This window comes from Scyliorhinus canicula, chromosome 19 (assembly GCF_902713615.1).
Source record: "Scyliorhinus canicula chromosome 19, sScyCan1.1, whole genome shotgun sequence".
NCBI classification, from domain to species: Eukaryota; Metazoa; Chordata; class Chondrichthyes; order Carcharhiniformes; family Scyliorhinidae; genus Scyliorhinus; species Scyliorhinus canicula.
Window position 1 is genome coordinate 22,419,309 of NC_052164.1, and position 19,013 is coordinate 22,438,321.

General features: G+C 45.7%; 1 protein-coding gene across 2 annotated transcripts in view; it reads left to right on the plus strand.

The window, feature by feature from the left end:
* The first annotated feature begins 1,160 nt into the window (after positions 1-1,160).
* LOC119953886 (protein HEG-like) overlaps positions 1,161-19,013 on the plus strand; it is a 127,539-nt gene continuing 109,686 nt past the window's right edge. The window contains exon 1 of one of the 2 annotated variants that reach the window (XM_038778511.1): positions 1,161-1,493. In XM_038778511.1, the coding sequence (XP_038634439.1) occupies positions 1,397-1,493 (97 nt within the window). In that variant the 5' untranslated portion in view covers positions 1,161-1,396. The remainder of the gene's footprint in view (positions 1,494-19,013) is intronic. The other variant, XM_038778510.1, reaches the window with a different exon arrangement.

Here is a 19,013-nt window from a genome sequence, read left to right on the forward strand (position 1 = left end):
CCAGTGCTAACCACTGCACCACATGCCACCCGCATTTGCCTTCCTAACTGCTGATTAAACCTGTACGTTAACTTTAAGAGAATCTTGAACTAGGGGCGGGATTCTCCGACCCACCGGCAGGTCGGAGAATCGCGGTGGGGCGGTGTGAATCCCGCCCCACCGCACCGACGCTGGCTGCCGAATTCTCCGGCGCCGGTTTTTTGGCGGGGGCAAAGATTGTGCCGCGCTGGTCGGGGGTCGTTGGCAGTGCCCCCCCCCGGTGATTCTCCGGTCCCCGACGGATGGGCCGACATCCGCCCGTTTTCGGCCAGTCCCGCCGGCCTGGATTAGACTAGGTCCATATCGGCGGGACCTGGTTCTGAGGGTGGCCTGCAGAGTCCTGGGGGGGGGGGGGGGGGGGGGGGGGGGGGGGGCACGGTGGCCGGATTGCCCGATCAGGGCCCACCTATCTGCGGGCGGGCCTGTACCATGGGGACACTCTTTCCTTCCATGCTGGCCTCTGAAAGCACCGCCATGGCCAGCGTGCAGAAGAAACCCCCCCCCGCGCATGCGCAGGAATCACGCCAGCGCCGGCCTAGTCCCCAAAGGTGCGGAGGATTCCGCGCCTTACGGGCGGCCCGATGCCAGAGTGGTTCATGCCACTCTATGGCGCCGGTATGGCCCGCCCGCCGGATACCGGAGAATCATGCCCTAGGACGCCTAAGCCCCTACGTGCTTCTGATTTCCTAAGCATTTCCCCATTTAGAAAATAAGAGTCTTTGCCTCCATTATTCCTTCCAAAGTGCTTAAACTCACACTTTTCCACATTATGTTCCCTGTGCCACTTCTTTGCACACTCTCCTAGCCTATGCAAGTACTTCTGCAGCCCCCCCCCCCCCCCGCTTCCTCAACACTACCTGTCCCTCTGCATATCTTTGTATCATCTGCAAACTTAGCCACGGAGCCCTCAGTTCCTTCTTCCAGATCATTAATGCAGGTTTTGAAAAGTTGTCATCCCCTCTTGTGTGGGAAGACTGGAAGGTGGCGAATGAGCGATGGGGGTGCCGATCCAGGGGAAAGCGCTGGCGTGCAGACACTGTCATTTCTTGTCAAACGCCAGAGTCCTGCGTCCGGAGGAGCTGAGTGGGTTTTTTTTGCAGGCGGTACGCCTTTAAGGCCGGCGAGAGGGTGGAGTCTGTTGCGCTGAAACCGCTACGTCTGTGGAAAGTGACCAGAGCTGGAGTTTGTTCAACACCTGTGCGGTTACACTGGGAGAGCGCTTCGATCCAGCATCGTGGCCAGGGTCTCGCTGAAGACAAGAGCAGCAGCAGCAGGATAAGGAGTCCGCTACGTTATTCCTGTGCTTTTGTTGTTGTTGTTGCTGCTGCTTTCCCTCCTAGCCCGAATTGCAGCCAGGATGGCGATGATCATACACGGCGTCTCGCTGACTTGCCTTCTCTCTCTCATCTGCTACATTACAGTTCAAGCTCAAAACAGCAGCAATGCAACCACGGGTAGGTCATGTCAAATTGTCACAAATGCTGATTGGGGTTTATTGTGTGTGTGTGTGTGGTGTTGGGGGGGGGGGGGGGGGGGGGGGAGATAGAAGGGAAGCTATGCAGCAAATCAAGAGTTAAGACCAACTTTATTTAAGAAAGTTTTATTGGGGGGGGGGGGGGGAGGATAGTCTTCAATTTTCTTTTTATATGTTCCTTCCGAAGAAACCTGTTTTTTTTTGGAAACCAGAATCCGTCAGGCGTAAAGTTTCACTTAATCTTCTTACAATGATTCGCTGCGGTTCGCATAGCAACTGTGCAGTGACTCAAATAACCTAGGGCGCTCCAAAGATGTGTCCTCCTCTTGTGTGCCCAAACTCCGGTTCCAACATGTTTGACTCCCTGCTAACGATTCGTTTGCCGTGCAATTTTTCCCCATTTGCCTTTTTTAAATAAAAAAAAAATGCATTGTCTCGGCTGTAACACAAACGGAAAAAAATGCGCAATGAAGTGGGAGTGACGCTTAATAAATCACTGCCTTGGGCTTTCAAGCGTTTTTTTTTCTCTCTCCCTTGTTATTGCCATGGTGTGGGAATCCATTTCCCTTATCAATCCCATCTCAACCACCCTCCCCAATAATTATTGTGTTTAAAATCAGTTCATTAGCCACCCAGCCTGGGATTTAAATTGCTTCTGATGTTGGGAGTCTGGTCTCTCTGCTGTTTGGTCCTCAAACCAGTTTGTTGATCATCCTGAGTAATGGGGGCACTGTTGAATATTATTTTCTCCTCGATGTCAGAATCTCCTAAACTCAAATGGGACAACTGTGTAAAAAAAAATAACTTGAACTGTTAAAAATGCCAACAAGCTGCGCCTGGCAGTTGGCACCGCTGGCATGGTACCAATCGCCAGCTCAGGGGCCAGGGAGGTCCGCCTGCCTTGTGTTGTGCTGAGGATCCTCTTTAATGGCCTCTTTAATGAAGGGAAGAATTAAGACCATTTTAATAATAATAATCGCTTATTGTCACAGGTAGGCTTCAAATGAAGTTACTGTAAAAAGCAGGCACATTCCAGCGCCTGTTTGGGGAGGCTGGTACGGGAATTGAACCCATGCTGCTGACCTTGTGTATTATAAGCCAGCTGTTTAGCCCACTGTGCTAAACCAGTCCCTGCTTTAGTGTTTTAGCATTTTGGTGTTCTCTCTCGCGTTTAGTGTCAGTGTCTTAAATGTACAGCTCATGTAGTTGATTTGATTCGCAAGAACATAGGAATTAGCAGGAATGTGACAAGCTCAACCCATTCAATACGACCCATGGCTGATTTTGGCCATTATTGGACTCAACGGATTCACTCACAGTGCCCCAAAAATGCATCATCCCTACAGAGGTTTCTTGGGGGTGGGGGGGGGGGGTATGGGAATAGGGGAATTAGTGTTAAACTTGGCCCCAATTATGATCTCCCCTTTGACGATCGAAATGGATGATTTGCAGCGTTGCAGTGATTCACTTTGGGTTGGGTAACCGCTGCCGGATGGGTCGACACTGCTACTTCCAGGACACCCCGCAGATGGATTGGGAACGATGCCGATTGCAGCATAACCTCCAGATGCCTCGGCTGACTGGCGTTTGACTCACTTGGGATGAGAGAAGAACTGAACAACTCGAGTGCACTGCAGCAGCGCCTTCTACAACATGTTGATCGTTTTAAAGATCTACAGTTTCTCTACTTCTCGCTGAGCTAGACTTTTTTTAAAAAAACTGTATGGGAAATTAATTGACCGTAGAGGGAGAAAGAGGGTTGCTTATCCGTCTCGGCTTGCATTGTTGGTGTTAACCTTCTGCACCTGGAGCAAGCTGACAAAGTCAGCTGGTATTCTGATCTGGGTCTGAGGTTTGCAATAATTCGTCCGTCCGTTTTGGAGTGAGTCAGGAAGCAAGGTGGTGGATTGGTATTTTGTTTTGTCCGCGTCATCTAACCCCCCCCCCCCCCCCGCGAATCAATGTTTATAAATTATACACAAATTGTTGTATCTTTTATTTTAAGCCCATTTCCTTGCTATTGCCACTGGAATATAGAGAGCATGGTCATACTGTCCAGGTTACAATTCCCATTCTGGAACAGAGCAGCCTTGGAGCTGTCGGCTGACGTCCCGACTCTTTGCTGGTTATTATTTAATGACTCCTGTTGGGAAACAGGCATTTCCGTGAGAATTGTATGTGATAAGCTGCTGACACACACTGTGCTCAAGTGAGGAATACTCACCTGTTTTCGAAGTAAAATTGTAGTAAGCATTTTGGTATTTTGTAAATTATAATCTTAAATGTAGGCTACTCAGTAGCTGAGAAGCTGGATGCATTTTTTAAAAAAAATCTTGACGTCTATGCAAATGTCTTGCTGTACACTCCTTTTAAACCTAATTTAGCACCACACTGAAGTTGTATATTCTCCTCTTGGAGAACACGGGGAGTCTTTCGCCATTGCTTTCCAGGGTTTGATAGGGTTGGGCCCTAACTCTGGATTTGTGTTACAATATAGTGGTGCTGTCAATGAAATGCCCCTGACATCTATCCACAGACTCACCTGACACTGCCAGAATAAGATACAGGTCCCAGTGCATCCAAGTAAACTTACCATCAGGCAAACCAAAAATAATGCCTCGCCTAACTATTTGATAATAATAATTTACTTGCTTTCATTACCTGTGGTGTCCTTCTTCTATTTGTAGTTATGGGTGAATTATAGCAATTGGCTTCATCAGTCATGTATTATTTATGAGTTCTCTTCAACAGGATGTCAAGGTTCGTGCCATGCCTTGACAAAATGGGAAAGATTACTCTTAAATAGTGGTTCCAAAATAGAATGGGGCTCACTAAATTGTATTTATTCGTGGAAGGTGGTCATCGTTCACAAGGCCAGCATTCATTCCACATAATATCAAGTACATTTTCTACCTTTGACCTGAATCAAATAGTTACGTGCGGTGAAGTTCCTCTCATCTGTTCTGTTGAATTGGTGATTAATTTGAAAGATTTCCCCTGAATACAAATTTTGTTTGGAATTCTAAGTAGCCAAATTTAAAAGAACTTCCCACCAGAATTGACTGCAGGAGCTCATTCTTGTCAGTAAGGGAAGGTAGACTCATCATGCATGGTCAGCGGTTTCCCTGTCAAAACAGTTATCCTCTTTGCTTGACTGCCTCACCATTTAGGTTTCAATGTTTAAAGGCAAGCTGAGCAGCCAAGTGATACATTTACACTGAGTGAAGCTCTGTTCTGCCTACTATAATTATTTCCAGGTAAGTATTTTTTTAAAGCGCTCAGAAATCAAAGCATTTGCTGAGCTTTGTTAATCGTCCGTACTCGTAAGCTCATCTACTTTTTAATTTTTAGATCATTCTAATTCTTTGATTCAAGATATTTGAATGTGAAACTGGCATACATGGAGATAGTTTGAAATAGCTGTGACCGCGTATAAAAAGGGTCCACAGGGGCAAAATGGCAAGGCATCAAATATTACCCTCAGAAAGCTGCACTGAGGAATAGGAGGACGTTGCAGAGAAAACTGCTTCTGGCTGCTCACCAGCCTCGAGTCTAAACTCACTCCTTATGCACTTTGACTCTTTCCCTTTTTCCTTTAACCCACATCAAGAATATTGGCACCATCCCAATAGGGAATTGTGGTGATGATCCGATTTGAATGTGTGCATTTTTTTGTTTTAAGGGCCAACTGCACTCCGGAACGGGAGGTGTGCGAGAATAAGGGCAAACTCTACTTACTGGCACTGTTAACAGGATCATTCACTTACTAATGTAACGGCAGTTAGAAGGCTTTTGAAATGGACTTTCAAATCCATATAAAATTCTGTTGGTCTTGAGTTTATGTTTATAAAGACAAGGGCAGCACGGTGGTGCAGTGGATAGCACTGCTGCTTCACGGAGCCGAGGTTCCAGGTTCGATCCCAGCTCTGGGTCACTGTCCATGTGGAGTTTGCACATTCTCCCCGTCTTTGCGTAGGTTTCGCCCCCACAACCCAAAGATGTGCAGGGTAGGTGGATTGACCACGTTAAACTGCCCCTTAATTGCAAAAAAAATGAATTGGGTACTCTAAATTTGTCAAAAAAAAGACTGAGCTATTTGTTCCAGGAAAGATAGCTCCATGTAAATATAAATCTCATAGAAGAAAGGTCAGCTTTCAAATCATAAAACTTTTGACAGAAGGTTTGGTTTCAGGGCACCTCAGCTGGGAACAACTAGCTAACCAGAAGGTTAGGGACTTACTGGGAGCAATTATTGAAGAAGCTATGTTCTCCCAGGAGGTAATTTTAGCCAGAGAATGCATGCTTAGCAGCTCTACTACTTCAGAACTGTGAGTAATTAAGCTCCTGGGCTCACCTTAAAGTTTTAATGATGCAATTGAATTAATTACCCTCGGTGCCCTTTTTGTTTGTGTTTACACGATGTGACTGCTGCTTGCTTGCGCCTCAAGGTCTTGGCGAATGAAGGTTAGATTTGAGCTAAGTTTGGACAGGTGTAGCTCCTAGTATAACCTGATAACAGGTCTTGCAACATCCGATAAAGCAAAATAAATGCTTGCATCTAGCACTTTTCATAACCTTGGGATGCAGTAAAGTACTTTTGAAGTGTAATCACTATTGTAATGTAGGGAATGTGGCAGTTAATGTTGTACATGGCAAGGTCTCCAAAAACAAAAATGTGATCATGAACTGATTATTTTTAGTGATGTTGGATGAGGGATAAATGTTGTCTAGAGCACCTGGGAGAACTTGATTGATGTGTGAGCTTTGAAGTTGCATATTAGTCAGCTATCCCATTACAGTGGGGGATCGGGCGGCATGGCGGCACGGTGGTTAGCACTTCTGCCTCACAGCGCAGAGGACCTGGGGTTGATCCTAGCCCCGGTCACTGTCCGTTGGAGTATGCACATTCTCCCCGTGTCTGCATGAGTCTCACCCCCACAACCCAAAAAGATGTGCAGGATAGGTGGATTAGCCATGCTAAAATTGCCCCTTAATTAAATTTTAAAAATGAGTAGTGGGGGAAACAAAAATATGTCTAATCCTGCTCTATATCATAGAATTTACAGTGCAGAAGGAGGCCATTTGGCCCATTATGTCTGCACTGACCCTTGAAAAGAGCACCCCAGTTAATCCCAAGCCTCCACCCGATCCCCGTAACCCCACCTCACCTTTTGTTTTGGACACTAAGGGCAATTTATCATGGCCAATCCACCTAATCTGCGCATCTTTGGACTGTGGGAGGAAACTGGAGCACCCGGAGGAAACCCATACAGACACTGGGAGAACGTGCAGACTCCGCACAGACTGTGACCCAAGCCGGAATTGAACCTGGGACCGTGGAGCTGTGAATCAACTGTGCTACCCACTGTGCTACCATGCTGCCCTTTGTGCTACCGTGCTGCCACAAAGATGTGATCAAAGGGTAGCATTGAGGAATGGGAATGTTGGCCAATTTTCCTAGCAGAAGCTGCTTCCATATTATCAGTGAACTGATTTGCCATGTATCGGCAGACTGTAGACCACATACAATTGTAAATTTGTCAGATTTGCTGAAGCCATTGTCCGGAAGACCTGTTGATATTAAACTGGACTTTGGTATTTGTAAGTACCGCAGCCTTGTGATCGGGTTGTCACTTGCTATGTGAGACGTACACTTCGGGAACCGCTTGTGAAGTTGTCCCTGGTTTATTCCTGGATGAATTCACTGAGCTGCAAGTAGAGCCCCAAGGAGTTTCTTTGCTTCATCTGTCCAGCCACGCTATAGAAAGATGATGTGGTTGACAGAGCTGGCTTTGGCCAGACTGGTGTTGGAATCGAGGCCATGCACAAGTCAGGTTAAGACCAGATGCAAAAGTTGTTTATGCGGCAAGCGATGTGGCAGTTTCTGGCACTGATTTATTTTTTAACATTAGTATGTTCTCATAATCGAAACAGGAAAAACAAGTTTCAATATGATCGGTTTCCACTTAAATGTTTGGTTAGCAGATTTTGAGATTGTATTTGGATCTTTCCACTTTGTGCGGCTGGGTAAGACATACGTGAGAAGAGGTTATAGATACTGATCTCACCCCATGACGAGGTCAGCAAATTCAGCTGGGATTGGGAATGAAACCGTGGGACTTTTCTCATGTATATGATTCAACTGCTAATTTAGATAAATTTGACGAACCATCGTGGGAGTCATTTCATGTGGTTTGAGTCACTAACGGGCACTGGAGTCCCCAAAATGCTTCAGATGAGTACAGTGCTCAGTGGCTGGTCTTGAGTAGGGAAGCATCTACTTTGTCTTTACTGAACAAGTGAATTTGAGGCGAATTAACTATTTGGAATCTGGAGGTTCCCCTCAAAGGGATGCCTTTTAAAACCTACCAGTGTGAAATATGTCATCACTCAACTAGATTACCTGTTTGTTTTCTGGCTGCATAATGCTCACAGCGTATTCACTAAACGCGAGCCAAAGATACTACTAGGTTTTGGCTAATGGCAGCTGTGCAAACATCAACAGTGACATTTGTCATGGGACGGGGAGGAAAGGTAAAGGAGACAAGTGAATAATCGTAATTTCACTGAATAAGACATTCATTAACAGTCATCAGATTGGTGTTGCGCTGTGTCAGGTAGCTCCGTCAGCTTCTGCCTAATAGTTTCCTAGCATTGTATGTATTGCCAAGGTCATTCTAGAAATGGTAACTGCAGCTTCAGAAAGTAACTTTATTTTGAGTAGAGGGAAACAATCTGCCACAATGTCAAGATCCCTGTTACATGCCTAATCTGGAATGCATGAATATTGTCTATTTATAAACTTTGAACTTTAGTGAACGCCTTGTTTCCTGTGATATGTTTCTCACTCTAAGTCATGTGTGCGTAGGGATAAATGAGGCAGCACTATGAAACCTGAAATAAAAGTAGAAAATGCTGGGAGTATGGAGGTGGATCAGTGTCTGAAAGAGAACCCTCATACTCAATCAAAATACTGTTCAGCCGGGGATCAAGTGACAGCACTTTTGCTCAGTTGCACAATTTTGGATTCCAGTTCCACTGAGTGCAAAAACCTAGTCTGAAACTGCTGTGTAGTAACAGGAGAATGTTGCACTATCAAACGTGCTGTTTTTGGATGAGGCATTAAACCAGAACCTGTCTGCCCCCTATTTTTTTAATACAATCTTTATTATCACAAGTAGACTTGCATTAATACTGCAATTAAATTGCTGTGAAAATCCCCTAGTCGCCACATTCCAGCGTCTGTTCGGATACACAGAGGGAGAATTCAGAATGTCCAAATTACCTAACAGCGCGTCTTCGGGTAGGTATAAAAGACAGCATGGCAGGGCAGCACCAGGGCCGGCCCAAGGTACCGGCAACTCGGGCAGTCGCCCGGGGCGCCATGTGCTAGGGGGCGCCAGACTCGGGTCCCGCGCATGCGCAGTTGGGCCGGTGCCAACCAGCGCATGCGCGGTGGCCGCCCTCCCCCAGGGCGGCCCCCTCCGCCCCCCCCCCCCCCTCCGGCCTCCCCCCTCCGGCCTCCCCCCCCTCCGTCCGTCCCCCCTCCGTCCGCCCCCCGGCCCCGCCCCCCCTCCTCGGCCCCGCCCCCCCGCCCCGCCTTGCCCCCCCGCCTCGGCCCCCCCCCCCCCCCCCCCCCCCCCCCCCCGAAGGGCGCTGAAGTTCAGCTTGCCCGGGGCGCCAGCAACCCTAGGGCCGGCGCTGGGCAGCACGGTGGCCTAGTGGTTAGCACAGCTGCCTCACGGCGCTGAGGTCCCAGGTTCGATCCCGGCTCTGGGTCACTGTCCGTGTGGAGTTTGAACATTCTCACCGTGTCTGCGTGGGTTTCGCCCCCACATCCCAAAAAATGTGCAGAGTAGGTGGATTGGACACGCAAAAAAATTGCCCCTTAATTGGAAAATATAATTGGGTACCCTAAATTTAAAAAAAAAGACAGCATGGCTTTATCTTGATTAAGAGCAGGTAAGTTATCCCTGGTGTCCGAGCAGATTGTTGCTCAATCTGCACCATGAAAACAGACCACCTGGCCTTTTATCACGGCGCTATTTGCTGGGATCTTACTGTGCACAAATCCGTTTCGTACGGTACAACAGTAATTACACTTAAAAGAGCTTTGGGATGTCCAGTAGTTGTGAAAGGTGCTTTAGGAATGCAATTCTTTCTGTTTAAAAGTGGAAAATGCCGAAAGGACTCTGGTCTGGCAGCAACTCTGGAGCGATGCTCACAATGGCTCCCGCCACAGACAATATCAAAGAATCCCGCCCTACTTCACTCTCCACAGATGCTGTCAGAGATGCTGAATATTTCCAGAATTTTCTGAAAGGGAATAGCCTGTTAACACGCCATTAACATTTTGGATGTGGTCAATTTTTCAGGCCTTCTCTGCACTTTAGAAACATTATGGATGTGGTACACTTGCCAGCTGCAAATGCAATAGAACTTGCTTCGGTTTGTGTAACTCCACCATCTCCTGATACTCCCCATGCCTTTCTTTAGAGAAAAAAGTCTCATTTTCTCTTGAACTTGCTGAAGCTTGACTAAGAACCGCAAAACTAAACCAATGGGAGTTGAAGATGGAGGGTGGGCTGGTGGGGGAGAAAACTGAAATAATTTTACAAATAACAAATTAAAAAGCACAAATATATTTCTTGTGCTCTGATTTCTTTTGTAGTGCTGTTTATTTTTTTTTGCCCTTCCCGTTTCCCCCACACACCTTTTACTCACCTAAAGCTGTAACAGGCTGTCCTGGTCCTTGACTTTGAAAAATTGCTTTGTTGCTCAAGCAGTTCCTATAGTGCAAAGATGATGTCATTTTAAAGTAACTTTAGGCATTACCAGGCTAAACATTTGCAATTAGGCCAAGAAGTTAAGGAACAAAACACGTCATGATGCCAATATTGGCGGAGGGCGAATAATAGGCTAAAAATGTCCAGTAGTTAGGGCAGCATGATGGAGCAGTGGTTGGCACTGGATCCGGGTTCGACCCCAGCCCCGGGTCCCTGTCCGTGTGGATTTTGCACATTCTCCCCGTGTGTGCGTGGGTCTCAACCCCCACAACTCAAAGATGTGCAAGGTTGGCGGATTGGCTACGTTAAATTGCCCCTTATTTTCTCCTGGAAGTGCTGGGAATTTGCACTGTGTGACATCTCCAAAATGAGTGTTCGTCATACACGATCCTTGGCTGACATCTGCAAACTCGGCAAAGCTCAGAAACCATACAAGGATATTTCATCAATGTCCATGAGGCGTTGTCCGTCTCTGAGCAGTGTTTATACAGTGAATCGTGATGTGGGTGCTGAATGTGGATTATCCTTTGAGCATTTTGTCCCTAAAAGTGGCCCTTTTAAGAACTGATTTGCAATGGGGAACAAATACTGAAGTTTGAGGTGGTATCCTCAAAGGCAAAAAACACGATTGTCCAAGTTGAGCCCATAAGAGGCCAGGCCAACAATCTTTGCATTTGTACATCAAGCTTGCATTTTGAGTTTGGCAGGAGTTGTGTTTAATACTGTTGTTTCGTTGGAGGTGCCATTGTGTGTGATCCACCCATTTGGTAGCCCCGTATCAAACTCAACGCTGACAACTGGGAGAAAAGCAAGTCTAGAGAAGCTGAGGCAAGTGTTTAGCAATTGTCCTGCTAAACAACCAAGGGCAGCTAATTCAGCACATGCTGGTTATTGAGGCTGGGGTCTTGTAACTCACCACCTCCCTGGATAAACTGGCTGAATGTGGTGGAGCACTGAGGAGACTTTTTGTCTCCTGAGCACACAAGCAGAATGGTGATTATAGATTACCAGATCTGGTTTCGGTCAAAACAGCGTTTATCGTTGGAATCAGGGCAGTCTTTATGTTAATTGAAGCCCCGATGTGAATGTTGTTAATGAGCCAATTAGTAATTCGGAGGGAGAAGAGGAAAACAATATTCTGATTAGAGCCTTTGTCTCAATGATTTGTTTAGTATACTAATGTTAAATTCCTGAATATACCCAAGTTACTAGGTGTTTTGGTAACATGAGATGCATGTAAATGAATGAAAAAATCGATATGTGCCCCCGTTCGCTCCTTTCTTTCCCCAATTCCAAGTATTTCATATCTGTGCAGCCTCTGAAGACACAAAGCCTTGAACACTTTTGGCCTAAGTAAATACATTTTAGTACTCATCCACATGGATCCTAAAGAAAAAAAATCAGATTTTCTAGTGGGTTTCTGTTAACCAAAGCAGGTGTTGATTGTTGCAATTGAGCTCTGTAATCCAAAACTGAGGAGGTCGAGTTTTGGTTGTTGTCTAAAGAAACCCTACTGGAAAGGAAGGTGTGTGTTGAGTTTGTCTGCGCCTATTGAACTTCCCCAGGACTCAATGCATTCATCAGGTGATGGAGAAAAAAATTGGCAAAAAATTGTGTCACACAGACTTTGTTTGTAGTTATGAAAGAAATATGATCATCCTGGTTGGTTGAAACAATATTTTGAATTGGCAACCAAAGAAGTTTAAAAAGCAGAACCTACACCCTTGAATTTCCATTGGTCCAATTCAATGCATTTTGAGATCAGTTATTGAAATATTGCGTCAATGCAAAAATCATAATTTTACAGGTGGTATAATTGGCAAGTTCCTATGACCACTTCTGTTTCTGTACAAAAAAAGGAATCTCACTAGATGTGTTCTGATTGTCGCTTGAATTGTCTTCTCGTGTTAATGCGAAACAGTCGCTAATGTCCCTAAGTAAACTTTTAAGAGCTCATTAAACAAGTGCGTGTGCAACCAGGATACAGCCTTGCTCATCAGTCATGTATATTAGGAGAGTAAGTGCCTTCTGCCTATCATTTAGCAATATGTGGCTCCACGTTGGTAGCAACCATGTTAAGATTGAAGTTTGCCTATTTTATCAGTCTTTATACTCCAGTTATTCAACGTACTGGTTAGAATGCACTTGGTATAGTGTGAGCAGTTAGTGTAAGGAAGGATTTTTTGGCCTGAGAGGGAATGTAGTATGTATAGGTGATGAAAAATGATATCCAGATACTGAGAGTTAAATTATGAGAAGAGACTACAAGCTAGTGCATATTCCCTGGAAATAAGTGAAGGAATTATGTGATCAAAGCTTTAGATATCAACTGGAACAGATAGAGATGGTGGAATTCTATTGCTTCTGTTCCACCCAGAGGATCAATTTTTGAGCTGTGGAACTAAGTTACGGAAAGTGTGGGGGGGGGAAGGGGGGAACTGTTTCTACCCACAAAAAAGGTGATAAAAGTTTGGAACTCTTTTGCATATGGCATTCGATGCTTGGTCGATTGTTTGCTGGGAGGTGGTAATTTCATGACAGGTTTGCATTGTTGGCCAGTATGTGGATCAAACCCGCAACTGTGGCGTTATTCGCACCACGCTCTAACAATGTGAGTAACCGGCCATGTTGGTCGATTGTTAATTTTAAATCTGAGGTTTGTAAATGTTTGGGTTATCCAAAGGTATCAAAGGATTTGAAGCAAAGACTACTCCATGTTTATGAGCCTTGAGTCAGTATTCTTTCATTTGCTGTTTGAAAACTTTTAAGTTGTACTTCATTCTGTGGCCACACAAATGTAGCCGTATCTTAACAATTTTGCTGGTTTTATTGTTCTAGCCATGGCACTCCCAAAATCTACAGCTGCAATTTGTCCACTTGTCCGTGGCAATTTGCAAACATCAGACATAAAAGACTAAATTCATCTCTTCACTGCTTGTCAATTCTAGTTGTTGCTACAATGCCCAAGGATAAATTGATTCCCAGACTGCTGTTTTTTTTTGACAACGTAGAATTGCCAACTTGGCTCAACGGTACCACTTTCTCTTCTGAATTTGAGTTCAACCTCCACTGGAGGGTGTGAGGTGACAGAGTACCACATTATCAGATGTGCCACCATGTGGATGAGATGTTGAACCGAAGCCCGACCTGTTGAGATGGACAGAAATGACCCCACAGAAGATCCCCATCAGCTTAGCTGACTTTTGTCCCCCTTCAACAACACGGCCAAAACAGATTAAATGGTCAGTTGTGTCATTATATGTATTTGGCAGCTGTGTTTCCTACATTACAACACTGGTTACACTTTACAAACTTTACAAAGTATTTCATTAGCTGTAATGTGTTTTGAAATCACCTGAGGTTGCAAAATGCAAGTCTATTTTTCTCTCTCCTGTACGTAAATTGACTGCTGTCTTCTTCAATGTGACTGTGTGCTTCAAAATGTCATCCATTGGCTGTGCGGTGCTTTTGAATGGCCCGAGGATGTGAATCGACTATTATGTATCTTATTTCTTTCCCTCTTGAGTTTGATTGACACAAGTGTGAATACAGGTATTGAAACTCCCTTTTTTCATTGGAATTGATTTAGGCTTTTGAAGAATCTCAAGTTTTCAAAAAAAACTGAGGTAATCCTTTTTGTTTTTTTCCCCCTTTTTAAAATTTAGAGTGCCCAATTCTTTTTTTCCAATTAAGGAGCAGTTTTAGCATGGCCAATCCACCTACCCTGCACTTTTCTTTTTGGGTGGGGGGTGAGACCCACACAAACATGGGGAGAATGTGCAAACTTCACACGAACAGTGAGCCGCAATCGGACCCGGGGTCGGGATCGAACCCGGGTCCTCAGCACCACGAGGCAGCAGTGCTAACTACTGCCCCACCGTGCCACCGAAGATTTCAGACTTTGGCCGCGATTCTCCGCTCCCGCGCGGCATCGGGGAGGCCGTCGTAAACTCGGCCGAGTTTCACGACGGCGTCGGAGGCCGCTCCTTGCACCCTATTCACCCCCCCCCCCCCCCCCTCCCAGGGGGCTAGGAGCGGCGTTGTGAGAAACTCGGCCGCCGGGCTTTGATGCTTGCGTTAAAGCGGCGCGCCAAGAATGACGCGGCGGCGGCTCCTAGGTGGCGGCTTGATCTTGCGGGGCGGCGGAGGGGAAAGAGTGCGTCCCTTGGAGACGCCGGCCCGACGATCGGTGGGCACCGATCGCGGGCCAGTCCCCTCCCGAGCATGGCTGTGGTGCTCAATCCCCTCTCCGCCCCCCACAGGCCCCAAACTTACCTTTCGCACTATGTTCACGCCGGCAGCGACCAGGTGTGGTTGCCGCCGGCGTGAACAGGTCGGGAACGTCAGGCCGCTCGGCCCATTCGGGCCAGAGAACCTTCGGTCGCCGTGAAAGCGGCGATTCCGCGACACGCCATTTTGGGGGTGGGGGGGGGGGGGTTGGGAGTATCACGGTGGTGCCAGGGCGGCGTGTCATGATTCGCCCGGCCCTCCCGCGATTCTCCCACCCGGCGTGGGGAGCGGAGAATCGCGCCCTTTGTTTTTTTCCAAAAAAGCCCAATAATGCACAGCTGGTGTTTTAACATTTTCATGTAATTCAATTCAGATAGTTGCCTTTTGTCAAGAGTTCACCGACCATTCAAATATTTCAAACCATCCTGGTACCCTTTAATTTGTAGAACATATAATCCGTGCAAAAAACTGATATAAAACTTTATACTGTATGAGGGAACATGAAAGTTGAAAAACAAATTTGATGAAGATCACTGGTTTTGACATGACAAATGCAATGCTGACTACAACGGCTGTAAGCACTTGTAATATTCTTGTGGAGAAATGCCCACTGTGATTCTGCTGATGAACATGAGCATGTTTTTTAAAAATCCCCCATTTAAAAAAAATCAATTAGCCACAGCAACCTGCATTTTATAACGTGTTTAACATAGTAAAATGTCCCACGGTTTTTCACAGCAGCGGTAATCGCGCAAAATGTGCTATAATTACGGTTTCATTTTGTGAATTGGGCGAGATCCAATTCTGACTGAGAAACTATGTTAATCACAGATCTTACTCCGGTCCCAGCTAAGGTAGGTGCTTAATGGCTCAATAATTGACCATGCGCACGCCGGCTTATTCACTGTTGTGCCAGATTCTTTTGTTGAAAAACTACAAATTAGCTGGCGTACCATTAAAAAAAATAATTATTTGGGGGTGGCACGGTGCGCAGTGATTAGCACTGCTGCCTCATGGCGCCAAGGACCTGGGTTCGATCCCAGCCCCGGGTCACTTTCCGTGTGGTGTCTGGATGTTCTCCCCATGTCTACATGGGTCCCAGCGCCACAACCCAATGATGTGCAGGGTATGTGGATTGGCCATGCTAAATTGCCCCTTAATTGGGAAAAAAAATTGGGTACTCTAAATTTATAAATAAATAAATAAATATTATTCACGGAATTCTTTCTGTTTCAACTGGTCTTTCAAGAGCGTATTTATCTTGTTGTTCCATTTGCTGGAAAGCCCTGTCTGTCCCATCAGTGGATGTAAAAGCTCTCACCAGGAAGAACAGGGTAGTTCTCCCTGATACCTTGACCAACATTTACCTCCCAACAACGTCACCTTTTAAAAAAAGCCAGATGCTGTACTCATTTATCTCATTGCTGCTATTTGTGGGTTCTTGTAATTGGCTGCCATATCATTACATCAGTGACTATACATGAAAAGTATTTCATTAGCTTTAAAGCTCTTTGGGGTATCCCAAAGTCTTGAAGAATGCTACGTGAAGACATCTTTGTTCATTTCTTATGTCAGTGTAGTTCTGACTGCCTTGTCTCCAAGGCCAACTTAAAAGAAGAGCATATAAAATGGCAAATAAGGAGGTGGCCCGGCGGCATAGAGGTTGGCACCACTGCCTCACAGTGCCAGGGGCCCGGGTTCGATTCAGCCTTGGGTGACTGTGTGCAGATTGCACATTCTCCCCGTGTCTGCATGGGGTTCTTTCTCCCACAGTCCAAAGCTGTGCAGTTTGGATGGATTGGCCATGCTCAATTGCCCTTTAAAAATAAAAAGAAAAAAAATAATAAAATTGTAAATATTCCGGTGTGAAAATGAAAGATAATCAGCATTGTACAGTTCAGTTCATGTTTCTTATGCAAAATAGACTTGCACTATGCATTTTCCAGCGGGAGAGGTAACTGTTCAATTACTATATTGGAAACTCCAAAGATGCACGATCTAGATGTTAAGGAAAGTACCACCACTGGAATTTAGTTAGTATAAACATCTCAAATCTTAAGCCCTTGAATATTTAACTTCTTCAGTTCTTAATCTTTCCTTTGTGGCTTCCCATTTGGGTGGTGACCTTGGTACGTAACCAATTTGAGCTATTAATTTTTAACTATTTACATAAACAGTACTTGGCAATCTGGCCTGTTTACACTGTTGTTTGTTCCCACACTGTAGAATTTCTGTTCCTTGAGAGGGATTTTGTGGTTATCTTCCTGTTGGCTCACTTTCATCTCTTATTTTCTTTGCCCCCACAACCTGTGTGCACTGTTATGTTGTAATCCTGAGCTGTATGGATCATGAAAGATCCTAAATTCAATCTAGGGCTTTAATGTGGCCAACTAACTAGATAAAATTGTCCCACCCCAGCCCCTTGTCCAGAAAGTTGCAAGGAGTCAGTGGAACATGGAGAGGAGAAAATTTGGAAAGGAAAATGGGAACTTAATCTAGTCCAAAACTCCATTTTAATCTGAAGAGCTGAAACCCCAGCAAGCACCGCTTTGGGGGCAGCATGGCAGCACAAGTGGTTAGCACAGTTGCTTCACATCGCCAGGGTCCCAGGTTCAATTCCCCGCTGGGTCACTGTCTGCGCAGAGTCTGCACTTTCTCCCCGTGTCTGCGTGGATTTCCTCCGGGTGCTCCGATTTCCTCCCACAGTCCAAAGACATGCAGGTTAGGTGAATTGGCCATGATAAATTGCCCTTAGTGACCAAAAGGTTAGGAGGGGTTATTGGATTACAAAGATAGGGTGGAAGTGAGGGCTTAAGTGGGTCGGTGCAGACTCAATGGACTGAATGGCCTCCTTCTGCACTGTTTGTTCTCTGTTCCAATGACAAAAAGAAAATACTGACAATCTCAGGAGGTCTGACCACATCTGTGGAGAGAAGGGACCTCATTTCCAGTTCTCTGTGGCTGCTGACCCATTGTAAGTGGATAAGTACAAAGCAGGAATGACAAACCTTCAGGGCTTGAATTCAAAAACGTAAACTGTCTGGCATGTGCGTTGAGCACGTTGCAGCTCATGTGTTGAGAAAGCGATGTCAAAAGCTCTGCAGAGATCAAGGTCATTTATTTGTGAAAGCCGACACTCGAGAAGCAGTTGGTCAGATTTTTTCTTTGAATGCTTCGGTCGCCCATCGTGTAAATCGTGTACTCAGTAACCCAAGAGCTCCCTGCACGTTTATCTTGCTCCCTTGTGCATTCTAATGAGGCGGAACGTATAACTCAAACTGGAACAGGAGGATAGCAGTTCATAAAAGCAAATTACTGCGGATGCTGGAATCTGAAACGAAAGAGAAAATGCTGGAAAATCTCAGCAAGTCTGGCAGCACCTGGGGGGGGGGGGGGGGGGGGGGGAGAGAAAGGAGCTAACGTTTCGAGGCCGATGACTCTTTGTCAAAGCAGTTAGCCATCAAAACAGATAGCAGTTCATGTTCTGAAGGAGGGCTAATAAAAATCAATTCTGGCCAAAGTGTCATTTTATTTTTTTAAAAATTAAGATTTAGAGTACCCAATTCATTTTTTCTGATTAAGGGGCAATTTAGCGTGGCCAATCCACCTACCCTGCACATCTTTGTGTTGTTGGGAAGAAACCCACTTAAATACGGGGAGAATGTGCAAACTCCACACGGACAGTGACCCAGAGCCAGGATCGAACCTGGCACCTCGGCGCCGTGTGGCAGCAATGCTAACCACTGCGCCACCATGCTGCCCTCCAAAGTATCATTTTACTCTCTAAAACTAATCTACAAAAGCAAAAAAGAAACAGCGGTCGCTGGAAATGTGAACTGAAAATAAAAAATGCTGGGAATAATTAGCCGGTCAGGCAGCATCTGTGAAGAGAAACTGAATTAATGTTTCATATGAAAGGTCATCACGACCTGAAACAATGAACTCCATTTCACTCCACAAATGCCGCTGCATGACCTGCTAAATAAACATCACTTGACATCTTAAAAGTTCCAGTCTTTGGATTGTAAAGCCAAGCCCTAAAGTTATTCAGCAGACTCAAGGTCATGCGTTTTGAAGCTAATATCATATGATGTTGCTCCGTAGTGAGGTCACCAAGGCTCGCTACTGTGTGTGTTTACTGTCACCTGTTATTTCCCGTTCTTAAGAGAAGGGAAGTCCGACATTTGAGGTTCTGAGGGCTGATAATAACCCTGTCTTACCAACAAGCAGTTGAAACAGCCCATGGCACATATATTGATCTCGCTGCTCTCCCACAGGCTCTTATGTTAGTTGATCTGTTCCGCTGAGCAGGGAGGAGGGACACCTGTTTGAACATAGGGGTAGGCCAGTCAGCCCCTCAAGCAGAGTCCTTTAGTTATACCATCGGGTTCCGGTAACTAAATCAGGGGTCCAATTGCCAATTTATTTAGACGGCTATGTGAAATAGCCAGTTGTGGCCCATTGACAGGCCAACCTGGCAGCAG